Source organism: Xenopus laevis, chromosome 8L (genome assembly GCF_017654675.1).
Source record: "Xenopus laevis strain J_2021 chromosome 8L, Xenopus_laevis_v10.1, whole genome shotgun sequence".
Classification (NCBI taxonomy): domain Eukaryota; kingdom Metazoa; phylum Chordata; class Amphibia; order Anura; family Pipidae; genus Xenopus; species Xenopus laevis.
In genome coordinates this window covers 51,499,971-51,521,946 of record NC_054385.1, presented here as the reverse complement: position 1 = coordinate 51,521,946, position 21,976 = coordinate 51,499,971, and the positions used below count along the sequence as shown (strand labels likewise).

General features: G+C 39.6%; 2 protein-coding genes across 2 annotated transcripts; one reads left to right on the top strand and one right to left on the bottom strand.

The window, feature by feature from the left end:
* Positions 1 to 317: 317 nt before the first annotated feature.
* ndufa1.L (NADH:ubiquinone oxidoreductase subunit A1 L homeolog) lies at positions 318 to 3,004 on the bottom strand. Its single transcript, XM_018229926.2, has 3 exons — positions 2,812 to 3,004; positions 843 to 932; positions 318 to 426 (listed from the first exon to the last, which is right to left on the bottom strand). The coding sequence occupies exons 1-3, from the start codon at positions 2,911 to 2,913 to the stop codon at positions 406 to 408; spliced, it is 213 nt and encodes a 70-aa protein (XP_018085415.1). The 5' UTR covers positions 2,914 to 3,004; the 3' UTR covers positions 318 to 405.
* A 231-nt stretch (positions 3,005 to 3,235) lies between these two features.
* On the top strand, positions 3,236 to 18,546 carry upf3b.L (UPF3B, regulator of nonsense mediated mRNA decay L homeolog). The gene is made up of 10 exons (XM_018229925.2): positions 3,236 to 3,466; positions 3,985 to 4,091; positions 4,924 to 5,030; positions 5,670 to 5,768; positions 7,192 to 7,302; positions 7,708 to 7,751; positions 8,369 to 8,557; positions 9,318 to 9,463; positions 15,027 to 15,489; positions 17,707 to 18,546. Exons 1-10 carry the CDS (start codon positions 3,353 to 3,355, stop codon positions 17,845 to 17,847), a joined length of 1,521 nt encoding a protein of 506 aa, XP_018085414.1. The 5' UTR covers positions 3,236 to 3,352; the 3' UTR covers positions 17,848 to 18,546.
* Positions 18,547 to 21,976: the final 3,430 nt, after the last annotated feature.

The window sequence follows — 21,976 nt, the reverse complement described above, 5'->3', positions numbered from 1 at the left end:
TCCTTTAAACACTGCTATTTTCTGCCTGATTGCAGTTGCAGTCATGCACCCCATTCTGATCTATTTTTATTCAATGGCACCATAAATAATGTACTGTTGCTTTCACCAAAATGATCCTGCTAATTGTGTTGCCCTGAGCTGGCACCTCTTCCTGTGCTGGTGGAAGGAGAGGCAATAGATGAGATTTCCAGGAGGTAAGCTGCACGAGAGAATGAGAGACTGTGTCCTTTTCCTTCCAACAAACAAATTCCATCTGACCCTGCAGTGTTCAGCAATGTGTAATATGAGGAGAAGAAAAGGTGTGCATACTCAAAAAATAATATATATGTATTATTTTATTAAATTAAGTGAAAAGACACTGTTACATTTTTCCGCACACAGCTTCTTTATTAAACTTTTAACAGTTCAATCGATATTTTCCAAGCCCTGCAAACAAATACATAGAGAATATTAACAGGAATGAATATTACATTGATGCATTTATTACATTTAAGCTTTTATTAGCACTATACATTAAGGAAACACACAGGTATTATCAGATTAAAAAAAAAAAAGTAACTAAAATATTCTGAAAGCTCACTATGATCATCTTAGTTAGCTAATAAACATATCACCTTTAAACCACTTTTATTATGTTTCACATCAAAAGGTTTTAACCTATAACTTTTTGGCTGGTTAATACGGTATAACACCTTTACTTGCAGCATTATTTATAAGTGAATTTTAACATATGACACGCCATCAGTTAACAGAGAATATGATGCAGGAACATGCAACAACTGCTCCCCCAGCAACTGCCCAACGGTCACAACAAAGCATTAGAAGTTGCCTGTTTCTCGTACCTTTGATTTGTAATACAAATTTTGCCTTGAAACTCTTTTATCCCTCTCCATGAGATACCACTGATAATCAAAGCGAGCAATTCTCTTCTCCTGTAAAATAAATTATTTCAGTTAAAATGTATTAAAACTGTAAGCAAAAGGCAATGACCTGCGTGTCCCATCTAACTTTCAAACTTGGAAGCAGCACGGACAGTCGAGTAAAATTGGTGGAATTTTAGATGTATGTAATAAAAGGTTTTACACTACATATCTGCGCTCTACATTTATAATAGCATAAAGCAACCTTTGACAGTACCATCTTGGTCTTTTTGAGGAGTGCGTTTTAAAGTTTAAACATTGTAAGTACCTAACTTAAAGAACACACGTGGTAAATGTAAGAAGTAACCGGACACCCTATAGTAAGACTGGGAAGTTGTGGAACTACAACAACAGATAATCTACTACACTAAGGGGGTAATTTATCAAGGTCCGAATATCCGAACCTCAAATAATTTGTGGTTTTTGGAGGGAAAAAAAAAAAAACTACAACAAATTTTTCGTGGTTTATTCAAGTCCAATGGTCGAAAAACTCAGAATCCGAAACCCCCGGCATCTAAAAGCTCAAGGTCCTGTATAAGTCAATGGGGAAGGTCCCAGTGTCTGCGCTGATGTCTGTACCGATATCCGATGAGTTTGTGGTTTCTGTGCAAAAAAAATCAGAAAACTATAATTTGTTCGTAGATTTTGGAGTTTTTTGAAACCATTCTGAGTTTTCGGGGAAAGCTCCGAAGTTTGCCTGACCCTATTTTTTCTTGGGGCTCGGATTTCTAACTTAGAAATACTCAGATAAATTCGGACCTTGATAAATAACCCCCTTAGATTTCCCTTTATGCTGCATTCTTGTTTCCCCGAGCTTTTTAAGCGCTGACTCATACGAACTTTGACATAATGAATATGCACAGTAACATAAATTAAATGACACATTTGGAATGTGGTGGCCCATACAAATATGCTGGAAATAATGGTTGGAAGACAGAGGGGCAGATTTATCAAGGGTCGAATTTCAAAGTTAAAAATACTTCGAAATTCAACCATCGAATTAAAATACTTTGAATTCAAATATCGAATTCGAACTTTTTTTCAATCGAATTTGGCTATTCTGCGGTCGAAGTAAAATCGAACAATTAAATCCTTTGAATCGAACGATCTTATCGTACGATCGAACGATTTTTACTTTGACTTCAAAAGCTTAGAAAAATGCTGTAGAAGGTCCCCATAGGCTAACATAGCACTTCGGCAGGTTTAATTTGGCGAAGTATTGAAGTCTTTTTAAAGAGACAGTACTTTGATTATCGAATGGTGAGTATTATAACTATTTTTACTTCGAATCAAAGTAAATTTCTATTTTTACTTTGTAAATTCCATCGAATTCACTTCGACCCTTGATAAATCTGCGGCAGAAAGTCAAAAAAAAAATGCAGAGGATGGGCAGGACTAGAATTATGGAGGGGAATTCTGCTACACACAGAAAATACATGTACAAAAAAATTGCTATTGGAATTTGCCTAAAGGACTGTGGCAATAGATGGTAAACTCGTATGTGTAGGGCCTATTTTTATTCTGCAATTCTGGCTGGTTATATTATTGTAAGAACTAAGTTTATTAAAAGACAATGTACAACGCTTCTGTAATTCTTCTGTGGGGGAATGTTGAAGAAGAAGAGGTGTAGGAACCCAGTGTAACAGGGGCACATAGAATGGGCAAACATACTGGCTGGAGATAAAGCTGTAGTTGGAGCACATAAGATATAAGGGAGGCAGTGGCGTAAAGACACTGACAAGATAAACAGGAACAGAAGCACAAAAAACAAATGCATACAAAATCACTAGATGTGACTGAAGGCAAGTGACTAAAGAAGACTCGACTGTTCCATTTGCTAATAGGGATCAAGGTACGTTGTCTAACCGATACGTAGATGAAAATAGGTCACCTTGCCCCCATTAGTGAATCGATGGATCCATGCTGTAGCCAGTCCCGGCACCATTAGACAGGCGGTCATGATAGCGTAACCGGGGAGAATTTCGTACCACATTCTGATTCACTAGCTCCGCTGCGCGAGAATCCGAAAAGAGCAGCTCAGGGTCACCCGGCCACTGCGCAGTGCGCTTTACCCTTTTCCACGTCAGGAGACAGCGACGTATGTGGCAGCCATCTTTAAGATTGGCAAACCCGTTCTTTTTTTAGTATATTTTCAACATGATTTTTCAAGAACAGCGTCCCCAAATGTTGCTAAAGCAAAAACCCCCACACATTAGAGGTCTTAATGGCCAAATTCCTACAACAACCGTAGAATGACAAGAAGAATGTCTTATGTTATGGATATTCCCCGCGTAAGATGGCTGCCGTTCCGGGCCAGATCACGTGATCGTGACTCCATCCTATCATACGGAGGGATCTGCAGTTTGCTGGAGAGGAATTACGAAGAGCCAGTTCTGGCCTGAAAATAATTCTTTTCAACCTCCCTTAGAGTTATGAAGGAGGACAAGGAGAATGCCAAGCCCAAGGAGAGAAAAGGAGAACAAGAAGCAGGGGAGGAAGGGGATAAATCGGATAAACTGAAGGAAAAGAAAGAAGTTCTGAGTAAGGTGCGCAGGATTTGGGCCTTGCTTGTACCACATGGGCGTGTTTACCTGACACTGCAAAGGAAAACTTGCCCATGTATTTCCGTGTGAGTCTGTCAGCAATCTGTTTCAAACGGCGCTTCACTTTATGGCTTCAAATGCACTATGCACTGCCACGAGAATTCAAATCATAATAATAATAATAGTAGACTATTAATAATAGACTCGACTGGGCGAGAGACCAGCCACAATTAAATATCTGTGGACTTGGTCTCATTTTGTATTGAATGTAATGCTTATTTATACTGCAGCACTTTATTTGCTCTTACCCAACAGTTGTGTTGATTTTCTCTTTTATAAATGAGTCGCTGCTACGTGAATTTCTGTCAAAATATAATCTAGTTCGTAACTATTGTTACCTTGTGAGCATGCACTTATCCATGTAGTTTCTCATACACCTTGTAAAGTAGTATGTTTTTTTGCATAATGGCAATTGCAGAATGTATATTTATTTGTACACACAATAAAAACCTGTTCTGTAGGTGATCATCCGTCGTTTGCCTCCCAGTCTAACCAAAGAGCAACTGGAGGAGCATCTTCAGCCTTTGTCGGACCATGACTATTTTGAGTTTTTTTCCAGCGACTCTAGGTAATTAATTCACTTGTGTTTGGAGAGCATCGAATACATTATGTTGTCATTCTAATTTTATAGAGAATCTTTAAAGGAGAAGGAAAGGTTAAAACTAAGTAAGTCTTATCAGAAAGGTCCATCTAAATATACCAGTAAACCCCCAAAGTAGTGCTGCTCTGAGTCCCATGTCAAAAGAAACACTGCATTTCTTTCCTTCTATTGTGTACACATGGACTTCTGTATCAGACTTCCTGCCTTCAGCTTAAACCTCATTGCCCTGGGCAAGAGCATGCTCAGTTTGCACCGCCCCTTCTCTGCTGTAATCTGAGCCCAAAGCAGGGAGAGACTCAGGCAGGAAGTGATGTCACACCACGTTAATACTGCAGCTTCTATCCTAAACAAACAGAGAGTTTCTACAGCTTTTTACTCAAGTATAGTAAAACATTCTACAGAATAAATATAGCATTCTAGCTTGCACTATTGCAGCTATTCTATTGGCAATTATATGCCTCCATAGCTTTCCTTCTCCTTTAAGACTAACCTAGCAATAGCTTTCAAGATATTTTAGAGCTGCCGCCTTTATGTAGGCCTTTTAGATGTAAGAAAAATGTTGCGAGTAGCACGTAAAGCAATTATCTGTTTCAGATTGGCATATTTATCAATTAGATATACCTCTGTAGAATACCATTAATTTCCTCCCTACAGGGCATAGTTGTAGTCGAATCACTTTGGAAACAATGAATCTTATTGCTGTTTAATAATCTCAATAATCTGCCTTCTGGGCAATAGTAATTCAATGTATGTAATCCCTAATCTTTGTCTCTTTTGTTTTTTTTATTCTCTTTTTCAGTTTTTTTCCTCATATGTTCTCCAGGGCATATATAAACTTCAAAAGTCCAGATGACATTGTGTTATTTAGAGATCGTTTTGATGGATATGTATTTATCGATCACAGAGGTGAGGTGTTTCCTTAATTTCTGCTGATTGCATAAAGGCAGGTGGTGACCAATTGTGAAATGCAATGCAGATTTATCAAGCACGTTTCTGGGATTGGTTACTAACTTGCATCTACTGATTAGTAAGGCATTATATAATGAATGTGGATCTGTAAAAAAAAAAAAAAAAGTCAAATCAACTGGACTTGCTCTGTTTTTCTTCTGTGTGTGTGTTCAGGACAAACACAGCAATTTGACTTTTTCTACAGATATACCATGACCTGGATGAATGAGAAGCTTCATAAACAATGAATGGGAATGTGGTCTGTTTTGCCCTTATACCAAATAATCTTTGAATTATGAATAATAACCAGTATTTATAATGCACCAGAACATTGTACAAATGAAGGGTGTATACATCAGACATACACATAACATACCTACTAACCAATACAGAAGGTAAAGAAAACCTTGCATATTTTAACTTACAATTTCGAAACATCATCTTGGCTAATTATTAATTAAAATAATTTTTCTCACTGGATGTGGTTGAATTTGTGTAACTTCAGTTTTGTCAAGGGAGGGAATTCTTAAATAGTATATCATTTCTTTCTGGCCAATTATTTTTCTTTTACAAATTTTATCTATGTTTGGATGTCAGGTCAGGAATATCCTGCTATTGTGGAATTTGCACCTTTTCAAAAAGTAGCAAAAAAGAAAAACAAGAAAAAGGACTCAAAAATTGGAACCATTGATGAGGGTAAGTTAGTTTTAATTCAATAACACTATAGTGCTTTAAATATGTTCTTTATTCTAAAGTAGATATCCATGAGTTTTTCATTTTACAGGACACATAGTTTCCCTGTGTCTCTAAAAATGAAGGGACCTGTCTGTGCTGAAGCTGTAACTGTAGAAAACCATTAGTGGCTGACCATGTAAAAAGTAATGTCAGGATGTGCCCCAGGCTGTGTTTTCATGAATTTTCATTCATATCTAAATGAGAGATTCCAAAACTGTGGGACTGCCCCCTAGAGAGGATCCTAAAGCAGTAGATTACAACAGCATGCTTTATATTTGCAGTGAATTCTTATTTGATATACTGAATACTCTGGCAGCTTAATATTTTATATAGCCTAATGTTTGGTATGAACTGTAGTCTGCATTTCAGCTACTCTAACAATCTAACCCTACAGTAGCATATAATGCAAACCACACATGTTGCCAGACTGTCAAAATGTTGACAATTGTAAACTAAAGTTTGAGGTTGATTCTTTAGGCAAATTTTTGGATGGTCACAAAAAAGAGAAGATGAAGTCGGTATTACTGCAGTCATAGATGCCCATACATAGGGCAACACGGTGCTGCAGTTTGGCTGATCCCAGTTTAATTTCTAATGTGTTGGCTGTGAAACTTTGAATCCCTGGCAGTTTTCTAAACGGAATTGCTCATTGTCTGTACTCACTTTGGCACTGGGGGTGGTATTTGGGGGCAAAGAAAAAAAAAACGGTTAGTAACAGATCTGCAAATTACACCAGAGTTGATTACACCAATATACATGAGCCTTCTTGGATCCACTTTGGGCTATATTATATATGACCCCCCCCCAATGAGCATCCAAGATGATACAGTTCTGGTTTCTGTATAGGACATATCTGACCAAAGTGTGGCCATTCCACAGCTCAATTTTTCCATATGGTATTGCAATACCCTCCAATGCAACCCTTTCTTGGAAACCAGTAAGCTGAACCATGGCCCTTTGAAAAAAAAAATCCGGGTCTGAGTCTGGCCTTCTCTCTGCAGGTTAACAGGAATGACACTTGCTAAAAATAATTCAATTTATTAAGGGTAATATTAATTTACAGAATTTAGCAATACAGCATACTACTGTTGGTTGTTCTATTTACAAAATTGTATGTCTGTACATTTCTATATACTTGAGAAGCTGTAATCTTTAACTTATTTCCTTTTCTTTAGTTCTATTTCTTAAATTCTCTCCAAAACTCCAATGAACACAATTGTAAAACAAATTGCTTAATCTGTTATAATGGGATTATTATGCTGTCAGTCCATCTAACAATTGCCTTTGTCACTAAACACAAATATTGTGCTGTGGTTGTTTCAAAATATGTCTGATCACTGCCAATCTAATATGTTTTTTTAAAATTTTCCCTTTTGTGTATAAGATCCAGAATACAGAAAGTTTCTTGACTCTTACACTAATGATGAAGAGAAACTGACATCAACACCAGAGACTTTGCTGGAAGAAATTGAGGCAAAAAATAAAGAAATGATAGGTAAAATGACCTGGTGGCCCTGATTTATGACCATGTATACATATGGAGAATTGGCTTTTGTTCAGTAAATATGAGTGTGAATATTACTTAAGTAAAACAATTGGGCATGGCATCACAAAAACTAAGCAGTTATGGTATTTTGTGTGACTAGTACTGTTTTAGCATGTATGTTTATCTCCATATGCAATTTTCAGAAACGTGTATAGTACATTTTCTTGGTCATGTATGGTTTTTTTTAGTATTCATGTATGGTTATTTTTTTTTAGTTTGGTGTCAAGATCCTTGATGACCCACTGTCCAAAACATGCTGTACTGTTTTATGTGTATTTTGTATTAGAAATTGTGTTTCTTGATAGTGACTCATGTTTGTTTAAAGGTTCTCATAAAAGTATTTCCTTTTTTTAGCCAAGAAGACTACACCCCTGCTAAGCTTTTTGAAAAACAGACAGGTATGCCCTTTCTTTGAGATTTTATATGCTGTATACATTAGTAGCTAGACATGTATCCCATATTTAGACATTGTTATTATATTATTATAGGCGGGTATTACATGCAACTTTCACTTGCTTGATGTGCTGCAGTTTACTGCCAGGCATACTAATTATTAGAACTATATAAGCATTGGTGTGTATCTCAGAGAGTACTTTGCTTATTCTTTGTTTTAACTTTTTTCCATCAATCTCTTTCTGTCAATTCACTGTTTCTGAAACAATATTTGTGGACTACACCCTGATAAAATGGCCATCTTGGTCTGTGAAGGGATTCACATCACCAAATTAAGCTAAAAGTCCATATGAATAGTTTCCAAGCAAGTTTTCAAAAGAAAATTTAGAGCGTGTTGGTACTAGGTCAGTGTGAATTTTTGTTTGGAGGAACTGAAGGAAAGAAATGGCATACCATTGTGGGTAGATGAAGGGATTATAAATATAGCTAGTGCTGTTAGATTTTGTTTAGGATGCTTGTGTTGTTTGTGTTCTCTTTTGTGTAAAATTTTAGATATAGCTAATATGGGGACTTACATTTTTAATGACTTTTTCCCATTTCCTATTTTGCTGCCATCTTCCAGAGACTAAGAGATGAAAAACGTGAAGAGAGGAGAAGGCGAGAACTAGAAAGAAAAAAACAGCGAGAAGAGGAGAGGAGAAAATGGAAAGAGGACGAACGAAGAAAAAAGAAAGAAGCAGAAAAGCAGAAGAAATATGATAAACCTCCAGAAAAAGAGCTGGAACAGTCAAAGGATGAGCCAAAAATTAAGGTACATCTGCGGCACATTCTGTCTGGTGAAACTACCATGGTGATTAAATATGTGGCATCGCCAACTTGTTCTGCCTCTTTATACTCCCTAGCCCTTCCCACTGGAAAAAAAACATTGTAGGGTGGATATCCATCAGGCTGACTGGAAAATCCATTAAGTCTATGCCTGTATTGACCTCACATTTTGAGGAACACTGGTTTAAAGGAACAGTTCAGTGTTAAAATAAAACTGGGTAACTAAATGGGCTGTTTATAATACAGTCAGCCAAAAATATATTCTATAAAGGCTGGAGTGAACAATTGTCTAACATAAAAGCCAGAACACTCCTCCCTGTTAGTCAGTGACTTGAAGAGGGGCCACATGTGACATAACTTAAGTTAGTTTGCTTTTCATCCTTTGCACACAGGTTAGATTCAAAAGCAAACTAGCAGTTATTTCCCTCATTGGTTATTGATAACCGGTTAGAGAGTTGCAAAGGAGGAAGTCGTTTTCTGGCTGTTATGTTAGACATCTGTTCACTCCAACCTTTATACATTACATTTTTGGCTAACTATATTAAAAACACCTTTTATTTTGCATAGCCTACTTACCTGGTTTAATTTTTACACTGAACACTCCCTTTAAGGGATCCTATATATTTAAAAAAAATGTAATGATTAAAGAACTGTCCTTAGATCTTTACATTTAAAGTGGCTTGATAAACCCAATATGATAAAAAAAAGATATATAAAAAGAAATAAACCCATTTCATTTACTATAGCTTCTTAAAAAGCTTGAAAAAGAAGAAGAGAAAGATGCAGAGAAAAAGTTTAAGACAAGGAAATTTGAAAAAGAAAATATAAAAGAAGAGCGATGCTCTGCAGCAAAGAAACCGGATGGTGAAGTCGGGGAGGAGAAAACAAAAAAGTATGTAGGGTTCTTTTCTTTACGTTGTTTGAAGAAATGATGCATGTTTGAAGAAAAGGACAAGTAGTTCTAAAGTGCTGCAGTTTGTGTCCTCTACTTAGTCTATAACCCCACTCTAAAGCTGGTATAATTTATTTTGCTGTATTGTCATATATATTTTAGCTTTATTTTCTCCAGGATCACATGAGGGTGTGTATATTATTACTGGAGATAAATATCACCAGTGATGATGCCAGTCAGTTCTTTACTTTTGTTTTGCAGGTGACTGTTCAAATCTAATTGCTGATTGGTTTCTATGGGAAGCATCACCAGTGATATTTATCATGTTTCCTTATGTGCAGTTTTATTTCTCTTGCCTAGATTGGGGGACACAGGCACCATGGGGATGAAGATCCTGTTGCTTGGAGAAAGGACACTAAAAGGTTAAAGTTGCTCCTCCTCCTCCTGTTCTGGGCTTCATCCCCGCCTACCTCCTCAATCCCCAGTTTTCTTTAGTGTCCTCAGAAGGAGGATGGACACTTCGTGGCTGGGAGAAATGGTACAGATTTATTCAGTATCATGCCACTACTAGGGGTCAGTGTTTCTCTTCCAGAACCCCTCCAGCCAAGGACTTCTGATCTGAAGATGCTCTGTAGCCTTCCCGCTCTACGGAGGCTGCAGGCTGGGGAGCTCCCCCCCACACTACCCTGGGCACTGGTTCCCGCTCTCCGGAGGCTGCACCAGTAGCCACAACGGAGGGTATATATTTTATTGAGCATTCCTGGCTGGCACAAGGAGGTAAGTCAATTCCCTCCTCCCTCCCCCCATTACATGCTGCCTGTCAGCTCTGCAGAAAGCCATTTAGTTTCACTTTCACTGCTATTCTCTCACAGAGATTTCCATAGGCATTTAGTTTCACTTTCACTGCTATTCTCTGACAAAGATTTCCCTAGGCCAGGGATGTCCAAAAGGTAGATTTGGATCTACCAGGAGACCTTTAGCTGGTCATCAGTAGATCTCAAGACACTGTCAACACACAGTTTGTCTAAATCAGCCTTTTCATGATTTTTATTCAGATATTTATGTTAAGGTTACATAATAAATAGATGTTTAAACATAACAATATACATTTTCTCTGCTTGGTCTCCCATTCTCGGAAACCAACTTTTTGGTGCTGAACAGAGAAGGTAAATTCTCAAGCTACAGAAGGCAAGAGCACTTTACTTCTGCAAAACAGACCCAAGAGGACTACCTTCAAAAGGCAACCATTTTTATTTATTTATTTATTTATTTTTCTCGTCCCTTTCGCCAAAATCAGAGCCAAAGGTCTCAACATGAAAAGCAACAAGCTCCGACCCGCCCCAGATTCCAGTCAAGGCAGAGCACTTCTGGTCAGGAAGCACAGCAGCACCTAAGCCCGCACAGGACAAAACAGCCTCCGCATGAGGAGGTGCCCACCCCTGAAAGCTTACCCTTTGGCAGACGCTTAAGTCACTTTTGGGAGGTGTGACGGCATAGAGTACTGAACCCCTAGGTCCTACAGATCATATCTATCTCATAGAATTCGCTCAGCTACCTCCGAGGTGATTTTCCATCTCAAGGCTCCCTACCACAGAACCCAGGCACTGACTGCCTCCGCGGTTGTAATGGCGGTCCCTCAAAGGTAAAGGGGCTTCGGTTTCTACTTAAACCTGTTTATAGTACCCAAAAAGGATGGATCTTTTCACCTGGTGCTAGACCTAAAGGCACTAAACGACCATGTAAAGAAGCACCACTTCAAGATGGAATCCATCCAGTCAGTCCTAATGTCCCTAGACATAGAGGATTTCAGGGCGGTGATCGACATCAAGGATGCATACCTGCATGTCCCCATACATCCCAACCACCACTGGTTCCTTCACTTTCAGTGGCAGGAGAACATTGGCAATCCCTGGCACTCCCCTTCAGACTATCCTCCGCGCAAAGGGTATTCACAAAGGTCATGGCTGCGGCTCTAGAGGACCTGCAACTGCAGGGAGTGAGTGTCATACCATGCCTGGACGACCAACTGGTAAAGGCCCGTTCCATGGCACTGGCCGCAACTCATCTCCAGACACTAATGCTGTTTGGCTGGCAGATAAACTTCCAAAAATCTCGATACATACCGTCTCAGAGTACAGAATATTTAGGGCTTGATCTAAATTATTCATTGGGAAGAGCCTTCCTTCCCCAATCCAAGATCACCTCAATGCAGGGGCTCCTGTCAGCTCTGCAGATAACGGTTTAGGTACCTTTACGATTGCCATGAGAGTGCTAGGGACTATAGTGTCATCCTGCGATTCCATATGCGCAGCTCCACACCAGAGTCTTACAGAGCCTTACTCCAACACCAGAGGAGGAACTGAGCGAACCTAAACTGCAGGATTCGCCTATCAGAACTAGTTTGAACCTCTATCAATTGGTGGCTTTGACCAACAACACTTCAGTCAGGAAAACCCTTCCCCAATCACCAGTGGACAGCCATCACAACAGATGCCAGTCTACAAGGTTGGTGAGAAGTATTGGGAGACCTAACCGTACAGGGACGTTGGTCACAGAAAGAACTACTCCCCATCAACATCCTGGAATTAAGAGCAATCTACCTGTCATTGCTCCAATGGTCCGGCAGACTTCAAGATCTACCTGTAAGAATACAGTCAGACAATGTGACAGCGTTGGCTTACATCAACCACCAAGAAGGCACAAGGAGTCAAGCTGTCCTCGCAGAGGCACAGCAAATGCTTCTGTGGGTGTAAAACAAAGTACCAGCTATCTCCGCAGTTCATATCCCTGGAGTGGACAACTGGATAGCAGATTTTCTCAGCCGAGAGACCTTAGATCAGGGAGAGTGGAGCCTACACCCAGAGGTTTTTTCTACTGATTCTGGCAAGGTGGGGCACTCCGGAAGTAGACTTAATGGCATCCAGGTGCAACAACAAGCTTCCGAGGTTCTTCACAAGAAGCAATGACCCTCTGGCCCTAGCATTGGACACACTGGTGGTTCCGTGGCAGTTTCACCTAGCATATGTCTTCCCACCACTGGCACTTCTGCCAAGGGTAATCAAGAAGGGTAGAAACAGTTCTAGTGGCACCCTACTGGCCACACCACACTTGGTTCGAATAGCTCATAAGTTCATCAGTGGACGCACCATTCCAACTTCCAGACAGTATGGATCTGTTATCTCAGGGACTGATCCTCCACCCGAGTTCACCATGGCTGGCTTTAACGGCATGACACTTGAAGCCATAATCCTAGCCAGATCAGGAGTTCCAAAAAAGGCCATACCGACCTTACTAAGGGCCAAAAAGCCCGTCTCTGCACGCATCTACCACAGGGTATGAAGGACATTCATATCCTGGGGTAAATCTAAAGCCAAAGACCCTGGGACGAACGTAGCCTATTGTTATTCCTTCAGGAGGGTTTAGAAAAAAGGGCTGGCGCTCAGCTCACTGAATGTTCAGGTATCAGCCTTATCTATCCTTTTTCAGCAGCAGCTTGCAAGGCTGCCCAACATCAAGACCTTCCTCCAGGGAGCATTGAGGATGATACCTCCATACCGTCATACAATCCCTCCCTGGGATCTCATTATGGTACCTTCTGTATTGCAGGAGCAACCGTTCGAGCCATTGGATCAATTCCATTACCTCTGCTGACTCTTAAGGTAGTTTTCTATTAGCCATCACTTCGGCTAGACTAGTTTCAGAACTAGCAGCTCTATCCTGTCGTCCACCATTTTTGATTTATTACAAGGACAAGGCGGTGTTGCGACCTACCATGGATTTCTTCCTAAGGTGGTGTCAGAGTTCCATCTTAACCAGGACCTGGTGGTTCCTTCATTTTGTCCTGAACAAAAGACACATTTGGAACAGTTACATACGTAGATGTGGTTCGTTCTCTCAGAACATACACCAGCACTACCAAGAGTAGAAGGAAGCTAGACAACCTTTGTCTTACCAGAAGGACCACAGAAAAGCCTTAAGGTATCTAAGGCCACCCATGCAAGATGGATTAGGTCAACAATCTTGAAGGCCTATGAGGTACGAGGTAAGGCCACACCCTTCCGGGTTCAGCTCATTCTACTTCTTCACTCAGCACTCCTTGTGTGGTTCGCCTCCAGGCTTCAGCAGAACAGGTCTGTAGGGCTGCAGTGTGGTCATCCACAAACACCTTTTCCAAATTCTACAAGGTGCATACATTCGCCTCAGCTGAAGCGAGCTTCGGCAGGAAAGTGTTGCAGGTGGTTATTCCCTGAACACTAGGGGTAAAAAGTCCCGCCCTCATGGGTAGCTTTGGGACGTCCCCATGGTGCCTGTGTCCCCCAATCTAGGCAAGAGAAAAATAGATTTTTGTACTTACAGTTAAATCCTTTTCTCTTGTCCTACATTGGGGGACACAGGCCTTCCCTCCCTGTATTAGTTCAAGTTAATGTTGATCAGTTAATATCTTATATAATTTTTATTGTTCAAATACCAACAAGTTCAAACAGCAGGTGGTTCATACCGTGCTTAGCTTGCATTGGGGAGGTGCTCCTTCTCTTCACATGGGCAATTGGTAGGGTTCGTCATCTCTTCTTCGGTCAGAAAACTGAGGATTGAGGAGGTAGGCGGGGATGAAGCCCAGAACAGGAGGAGGAGGAGCAACTTTAACCTTTTAGTGTCCTTTCTCCAAGCAACAGGATCTTCATCCCCATGGTGCCTGTGTCCCCCAATGTAGGACAAGAGAAAAGGATTTAACTGTAAGTACAAAAATCTATTTTTCTGAAGTTTTTTTTTTTTTCTTTCTCTCCAGAGGCAAATAAACTACCAGTTAGGATTATTAATACAGAAACCTGTTGTAAATGTACTTCTTCTAAGACTGGGCTGTAACTTAGCATTTAGCATTCAATTTATTAAGATACTTCATCAAAATGTAATTTCTCTGGCCAGTTCCTTGTGGCCAAGACTGTGCTTTAAATTGTAGCTTTCATTTTACTTACTTTATTAACTAGAGCAACGTTGTGTAAACTTGCTAATCCTGTCTCCCATTTGTGTCTTGGCATGTGGCTTTAAAGGAACAGTAACGTCAAAAAATAAGTGTTTTAAAGTAATGAAAATACAATGCAGTGTTGCCCTGCACTGGTAAAACTGCTGTGTTTGCTTCAGAAACACTACTATTGTTTATATAAATAAGATGCTGTGTAGCAATGGGGACAGCCATTCAAAGGAGAAAAAGCTTAAGTTACACAGCAGATAGCAAATAAGCTCTGTCTGTCTAAGGTTATCTGTTATCCACTATTTAACCTGTGCCATATAGCCGTTTTTCAATTTCCGCTATTGCTCCACAGCAGCTTGTTTATATGAACTATAGTAGTGTTTGTGAAGCAAACAGACCACTTTTACCAGTGCAGGGCAACACTACACGATATTTTCATTACTTTAAAACACTTACATTTTTTGGTGTTACTGTTCCTTTAAAGTGGTGCTTAAATGTGTCAGCACTATATATAACAGATAATATGTCTGTGTAACTTTGCTGGGGTCTCATTGCAGTAAGTATTTTGAAATGTTATCTGCCTTCTTATTTTAGGGTTGAAGTGGAATATGTGAAGGATTACAGGGATAAAGATTACAGAGAAAAAGACTACCGGGATAAGGATTATAGAGAGAGAGACTATAGGGATAAGGACTACAGAGACAAAGATTATCGCGATAAGGAATACAGAGACAAAGATTACAGGGATAAGGAATACAGAGATAAAGACTGTCGTGAAAAGGACTACAGGGATAAGGAGTACGACAGAGAGAGGCGACAAAGAGATAAGGAGAAATCAAGAGATCATGAGGATGATCGCCGTAAACCCAGAGATCGATTTGAGAAAGACAGGTCTTTCAGGCGGAGAGAAGAGGACTATAGGAAGGAACGGGATTTGGTAAGAGAGAGAGTAAGAAAGCAGGATGTGAAAGAGAGTCCTCAGAGCACAGAGATATCCGAGAGAATAGCTCGTGAGAAGAAGAAAGAAGATGCCAAAAGAGATCGAATCAGAAATAAGGTATGTTTTCTTTATTGTTGTCATGTTAATACACATCTTCCTGTATTAAAAATGACTGCTTGCAGTTTTTTCCCTCTGTCACACATAATATCATGCTCTGTATATATATGCTGTATATGCCTTCTTACAATTTACTTTATTAAAGGGGTTGTTCACCTTCAGACACCTAGTTGTTTTCAGATAGATCACCAGAAATAACGACTTTTTCCAATTACTTTCTATTTTCTATGTGTGACTGTTTTTTCTAATATTGAAGTGTAAAGTGTCATTTCTCACCTAAAGCAGCTCTGGGAGGGGGGTCGCCAACCCTGTAAACTGTTCTAAATTGATACATTAAGTTGATACTCTTATCTTTGTCCCTGCTGAGCAGAATTCCTGAGTTTAATTTAGGGTAAGGCCACAGGAGGAGATTCAGGGAGATTTTGTCACCTGGCGACTAATCGCCTTGTCTTTTGAGCGACTATCTCCACGAACTGCCTCAGCGTTTTTCCCCATAGGCTACAATGAAAAGTCGCCTGCGCTAATGCACACGCAGCAATGCGTTTTCTATAGTCGCCCGAAGTTGCCTCAGTGAGGCAACTTTGGGCGGCTATTGAAAACACATCGCAAAATCTTACGAATCTCCTCGTGTGGACTAGCCCTAAAGGCAGCTGTTACAATTGATACAATAGTTGCTAATACTCCAGAGATGCTCCTGAGAAATGTATCAACTAATTGTTGCAGAATTGTAACAGTTCAGAATCTGCACCTGAATTCCTGAGCTGCCAGACTCAAACACCAGAGACAGGAAAATTAAACGTAAAAGATTTTGAAAAAACTGTAAAAAAAATGGAAAGTAATTGAAAAAACTCTTTATTTCTGGGGAACAATATGAAAACGATTCACCTGAAAAAAGTGTTTGGAAGGTGAACAACCCCTTTGAAAATGGCAACAAGTGTACCTCTGAAGGATGACTTAAAACAAAAAAAAAAACATGACCATAGAGTTTAGTCTTTTGGGGCAGATCTATCAAAATGTGAGATTATAGTTTACCACAAAAAAATCACACTTTTTATTCATTCATTTGGGATTTTTAGAAGTGTATTTATCAATGAATGAAAGTTACAAGTTCACCATTTCATAAATATACTTCCAAAAATCCAATAGGAATGAATAGAAAGTGGGTGAATTGTTCTCTGGTGATCTGATTCTTTTCATATTTTTATAAATTTGCCCATTTATGTCTATATAAAATTTGTCTAACTGCTAGTTTATCATGAGGCAAAAAAAAAAAACCAATCTGATGCCTTTCCAATCTGCCTCAAAGGGGGCATAAATCCTTCCTGACTCTCAATATTGCAATCAGACCTGTCCCTATATAAACTAGGTACTCTACTAAAAGAACTATTTTCAAAAATCCTGTATATTCTTGTTAAAAAGACACCCAACTCCTTTTTTGAACTGTCTCTAATTTGACAATATCTTGTTTAAACACTGGAGGCCAAAACTGCACAGCATTTTCCAGATGTGTAACCCTAGGGTGATGATCAATATGTGTTCTGTAATGTTCCACTGAACTCAGATGGCAGCTGGAACTATCATTCATCATCCAAACATTCAGAGATATAAATTGCATTCTCACAATGGGCTGTCAGAGGATCCTGGTCTTTGTAGTTCAGTGGCTTGAAGCATGCCTGCCATAGACATAAATAGTTTCTCCAAAATAGACTATATTGTGTGTGCTTCAACCACCTTAATTTAAGCTTGTAGGCTGAGTGCAAAGCATCTTGGAAACCCTTGCCAGGGGTTTGCATAAACATACAGGAATAAAATACTGCTGCAGCACCTCATTGTTTCAACAATCTCTTAGTCCATTGCTTCATCTTTTTAGAGATTTGATAATCCATTATTCTTTGTGTCCTGGATAGACAAAGTGCATACCCATCTCAATACAAAAGTATAGTGTTAAAATAAGGATAATAAAAACAATGCACCGTGATAGGAAAGTTTCAGATATACCTTCCTCAGTGCAGTCCCGGGATCTGGCACCATTTTTTAGTTATGCTGCAAACCTTCAAAAGAAAGGAAGGAGCATTAAACAAAGAAATATTAAAAACAATTTACTTACTAAAGGGTTTTTTTTTTACTGCAACACGTTGTCCCTTTTTGCAAATACTTTTCTGCTTTTACTGAGAGTGTTTTGATTTAATTTTATTAATTTTTATTTTGCTTGTGTAGGATCGGCCTGCGATGCAGTTATACCAGCCTGGAGGTAGAAGCAGGAGCCGGCTGACACAGTGTGATGAAAGCCCGGCAAAGACAGGAGAGCAAAGTGCAGAGAAGAAAGTTGGTGACAGTAAGGTGAAAGAAGGAGAGTAAAAAGCTAGAAGACTGTCCTGCCCAGCGTAATAACCAAAGAAAACAAATTCAGCAATCCAAAGTGCCTTCAGAGAGAAGGAGTCGGAAGCAGGCAGGAGAAGTGTTCAAAGGTGTCCTCATGGTGCATGTGGGTGACTGCAAACCCACTGAGTTTGGCTCAGAATGAAAAATGGCTCTATTTGTAGTGATTGGACTGTTCACAGACACACATCCTTTTGTGCTCTAGTGGACATGGTGGGGGAAAAAAGCTGAAATCTCAAGTTTACAATCTGTGTGTCTTGTGGCCTTATTGAAACACAAGTCCTCCGTTCCTGTGTTGGCAGAGGTTCATGACGGCAGAATATTTTGAGATGTTGTAGTCAGCTCTGGTACATGGGCTGTTTAGGTAGAACTAGCCCAGTATTTCAGTCCTGCAGTGTATGTGTTGCCTAAGATTTTGCTTGTCCTTTATTACATTGCATCGGACGTTCTGAAGAGAATATATATCTGCTCTCATATGCTGTAATGACAGAGAAGCTCTGTAGTTTTGTTTTTCTGAATTATTTTCATACAAATCTTTATTACTTACAGTATGAAAAGTCTGCTTTGAAGCTATCAATCTCTGGGCAGCCTATTTTATCAGAATGTCTGAATCATTAAGAATATCTTCTTAAACTTAACTTTTTTTTCTAGGAAAATAAAAGGAGAATATAAAAACTAGAGTTTTGTCTCTGATTATTTCTCAGCTGTTATTTAAAAGCAACAAATGTTGGCCATCTTAAAGGAGAAATCGACCTCTAAAACACACTGTATTCCATGCAGAGTAGTACAGCCCATATGAAACCATGAAAATACCACCATCCAGACTCTCATCAAAGGCTATAGGAGGTGTCTATAGGCTGTTTCATTTGCAAAAGGAGGCTCAACTAAGTAGTGATGTAATATCTCTGTTGGGGTGCCCACATTTATGCACCTGTCTAATTTTGTTATGATGCATATTGCATATTTTCTGTTAATCCAATAAACTTTGTCACTGCTGAAATACTTCCATAAGACATGTTAAATATTAAAAGGAAGTTGCTACTTTGAAAGCTCAGCCAATGATAAACAAAACTCCAAAGAATTAAGAGGGGTTCCCAGACTTTTTCATATGACTTTATACATACATTTGTGCTGTTCTGGAGAAGAACCCAAAGTGCCAAGTCCTTCTTTCTTTTAGTTCTTTCTTTTTTTACATAGACTTTAGGCCAGGGAGCTGAAATTGTCCAAAAATGCAAGGTTTTTCTTGCCTGTAGCCAGACGAGTGAGGGTCAACTTATACATCCCTTCCCAACAACACTTTATTTTAGCAAGGGAAGCCCTGACCTCTAGGTCTCCATTACTAGTCAAAGCCCAGCATTGTTGAACTTGGCTTATGAGCTCTGATGACCCAGTCTGCTTCCCCCTCAGGAACGTAGGCTCTCCCCTGCCCCAACGCAGTACCAAATTGAAGAGGTAAGTGACGCAAGTGGGGGGGGAGCATGGTTCAATGCTGGGGTGCTTCAGTTGCAGTCATGGTGGTCTCTAGATGGCCCAGTCCATCCCTGAAGACTAGTCATGACATCTATTGATGGTTTGGGTGATTCTTAGCAACATTGATGCAAGCTGTGATGTTGTACAGAAAGGCTTCTGTAATTCTGTGGAATTATACTATAGGGAAACTTGTGGTGACTTAAAGGAACAGTAACACCAAAAAATGAAAGTTGTTTTAAACAAATTAAAATATAATGTACTGCCGCGCTGCGCTTGTAAAAAAGTGTGTTTGCTTCAAACAAACTACAATAGTTAATATAAACAAGCTGCTGTGTAGTCATGGGGGCAGCCATTCAAAGCTGAAAAAAGAGAAAAGGCACAGGGTACACAGCAGATAATAGATAAGCTCCATAGTATGAAGTGGGATTCTTCAGAATTTATCTGTTATCAACTGTGTATCCTGTGATTGGATGGCTGCCCCCATATCTACATAGCAGCTTGTTTATATAAACTATAGTTGTGTTTCTGAATTAAACACACCCGTTTTAGCACTGCAGGGCAACAGTACATTATATTGTTACAATCAATAACCTGGCAAAATGGAAGATCCAAAGTTTCCATCAGAAACAGTAATTAAACGGGACCTGTCACCCAGACCTAAAAAGCTGTATAATAAAAGTTTATTTCCAATTAAATCATGAAAACCAACATTTTTGTTTAATTAAAACATTCATACCTGTTACAAACTCATTCTCTGCAGTCAATCCTATATTTCTTGCCCCTCCTCTATGCCTTCGGACTCGGAGTAGAGGTGGGAAGGCAATTACTTTGACTTTCTGTTTTTTAGATTGTCACTTCACTCCCCCACATTCCCCCTCCCTCTTCATCTAATTGTGTAGCCAGGGCATGGGCATCAGGTGCCCAGTTCTGGCACAAGATTTTGGCATGATGCAAAGCTTGCCTTGATAACAATGTCCACAAAATGACGCCTGCCTGCTTGTTGTGATTGCGAATTCCAAGACTACAAAAACAAGGGAAGATTATTTTGCTTGACTAATATCATAAAATAGTACAGGTATTGGACCTATTATCCAGAATGCTTGGGACCTGGGGTTTTCCGGATAAGGAATCTTTCTGTAATTTGAATCTGCATACCTAAAGTGTACTAGAAAATCATGTAAACATTAAATGCCTTCAATAAGGATAAATCATATCTCAGTTTGGATTAAGTAAAAGGTATGTACCATTTGTCCACCTAATTGTGAGGTTCTGGCCAACAATTGGATCACGTGGAGGGCCCATGCAGAGCTGAACATTGCAAGCCAATTTCATGCCCTATGGATTCTCAGATGATGCAGTCTTGTCAGTGGTGTAGCATTAAATCTTTGATGTTACAGGTTTCTGCTATAGAACAGCCTAGTGATCTAGCAGAAAGCAGGTTTCAAACCTGTGGGAAAAAAAAGTGTGATATTCAGCTTGGTGAGGTAATGCTTTCAATCTTTCAGTGCAGTGCCCAGAGGCCATTTCTGCAGTAATTTTAGTGGCAAGTCTTGAGTTAATGGAGTGATCATTGGACATACAGTATTTGCAGTGGTCTTACTGGCAAGTCTGAGGGGGTTTGTAAGTTTTGCAAGGTATACATACATTTGCTGGCCAGCATGTGCTTCATTAGTTGTCTGAGGGGGAGGAGTCCCTGCAAACTATAGTAACGCCACTGCCAAGTAAGTCAGTCCACATAGTTTGGTGCAATTTCACTGTTGAAATTTACCGTAGCACTGCACCAAATATGCCAAATTGTACATATTTCACCTCTTTGTGCCAACTTCTGGTACCCATAGCAACAGCAAAACACATTTTCCCTGCAATTCACCTCTAGAGTCATAAAGTTGACAACCACCTGACTCAGTCCACTTAGTTTGGTGCAATTTCACTGTCGCAATTTACTGTAACACTGCGCCAAATGTTGCAAGTCATACTCATTTCTACTTGTGCGAAATCCTTCTCCTCCTCATGTGCCAAGTTCTGCAAAGCAACAATGAAACATATTTCCCAGGTCACCCTAATTTCTCATGTGCCAAATTCTGCTACCCATAGCAACAGAAAAACACATTTTCCATGCATTCCACCACTAGTGCCATGAAGTTGATCCCCAGAAGTCAGTTCACTTAGCTTGGTGGCATTTCACTGTTGAAATTTACCATAACACTACACCAAATATTGCAATGAGTGAGAGTGAGTGATAGAGATACTGAGTGAGTGAGAGTTTGAGAGTCTATGAGTGAGTGAGTCAATGAATGAGTGAGTGTGAGAGAGATAGTGAGAAATAGAGAGATAGAGAGTTAGAGAGCACCAAATATTGCTATGAGAAAGAGTGAGTGATAGAGATTGTGAGTGAGTGAGAGTTTGAGTGTATGAGTAAGTGAATGAATGTGTGAGAGAGAGAGAGAGAGAGTCCATAATGATTACACCGACAAAATTGCTACACAGAAGTGTGGAGGTGAAAGCATTGTATCTGTAAAACTTCTTATAACCACTAACTACTAACTTGAATAAGCTTAAATTGCTATTTTTTTGGGGGGTGGAGGGGTTAATAACAGTAGTAGTGGAATATGTGGGACATGTGTCTTGCTGTTGCTAT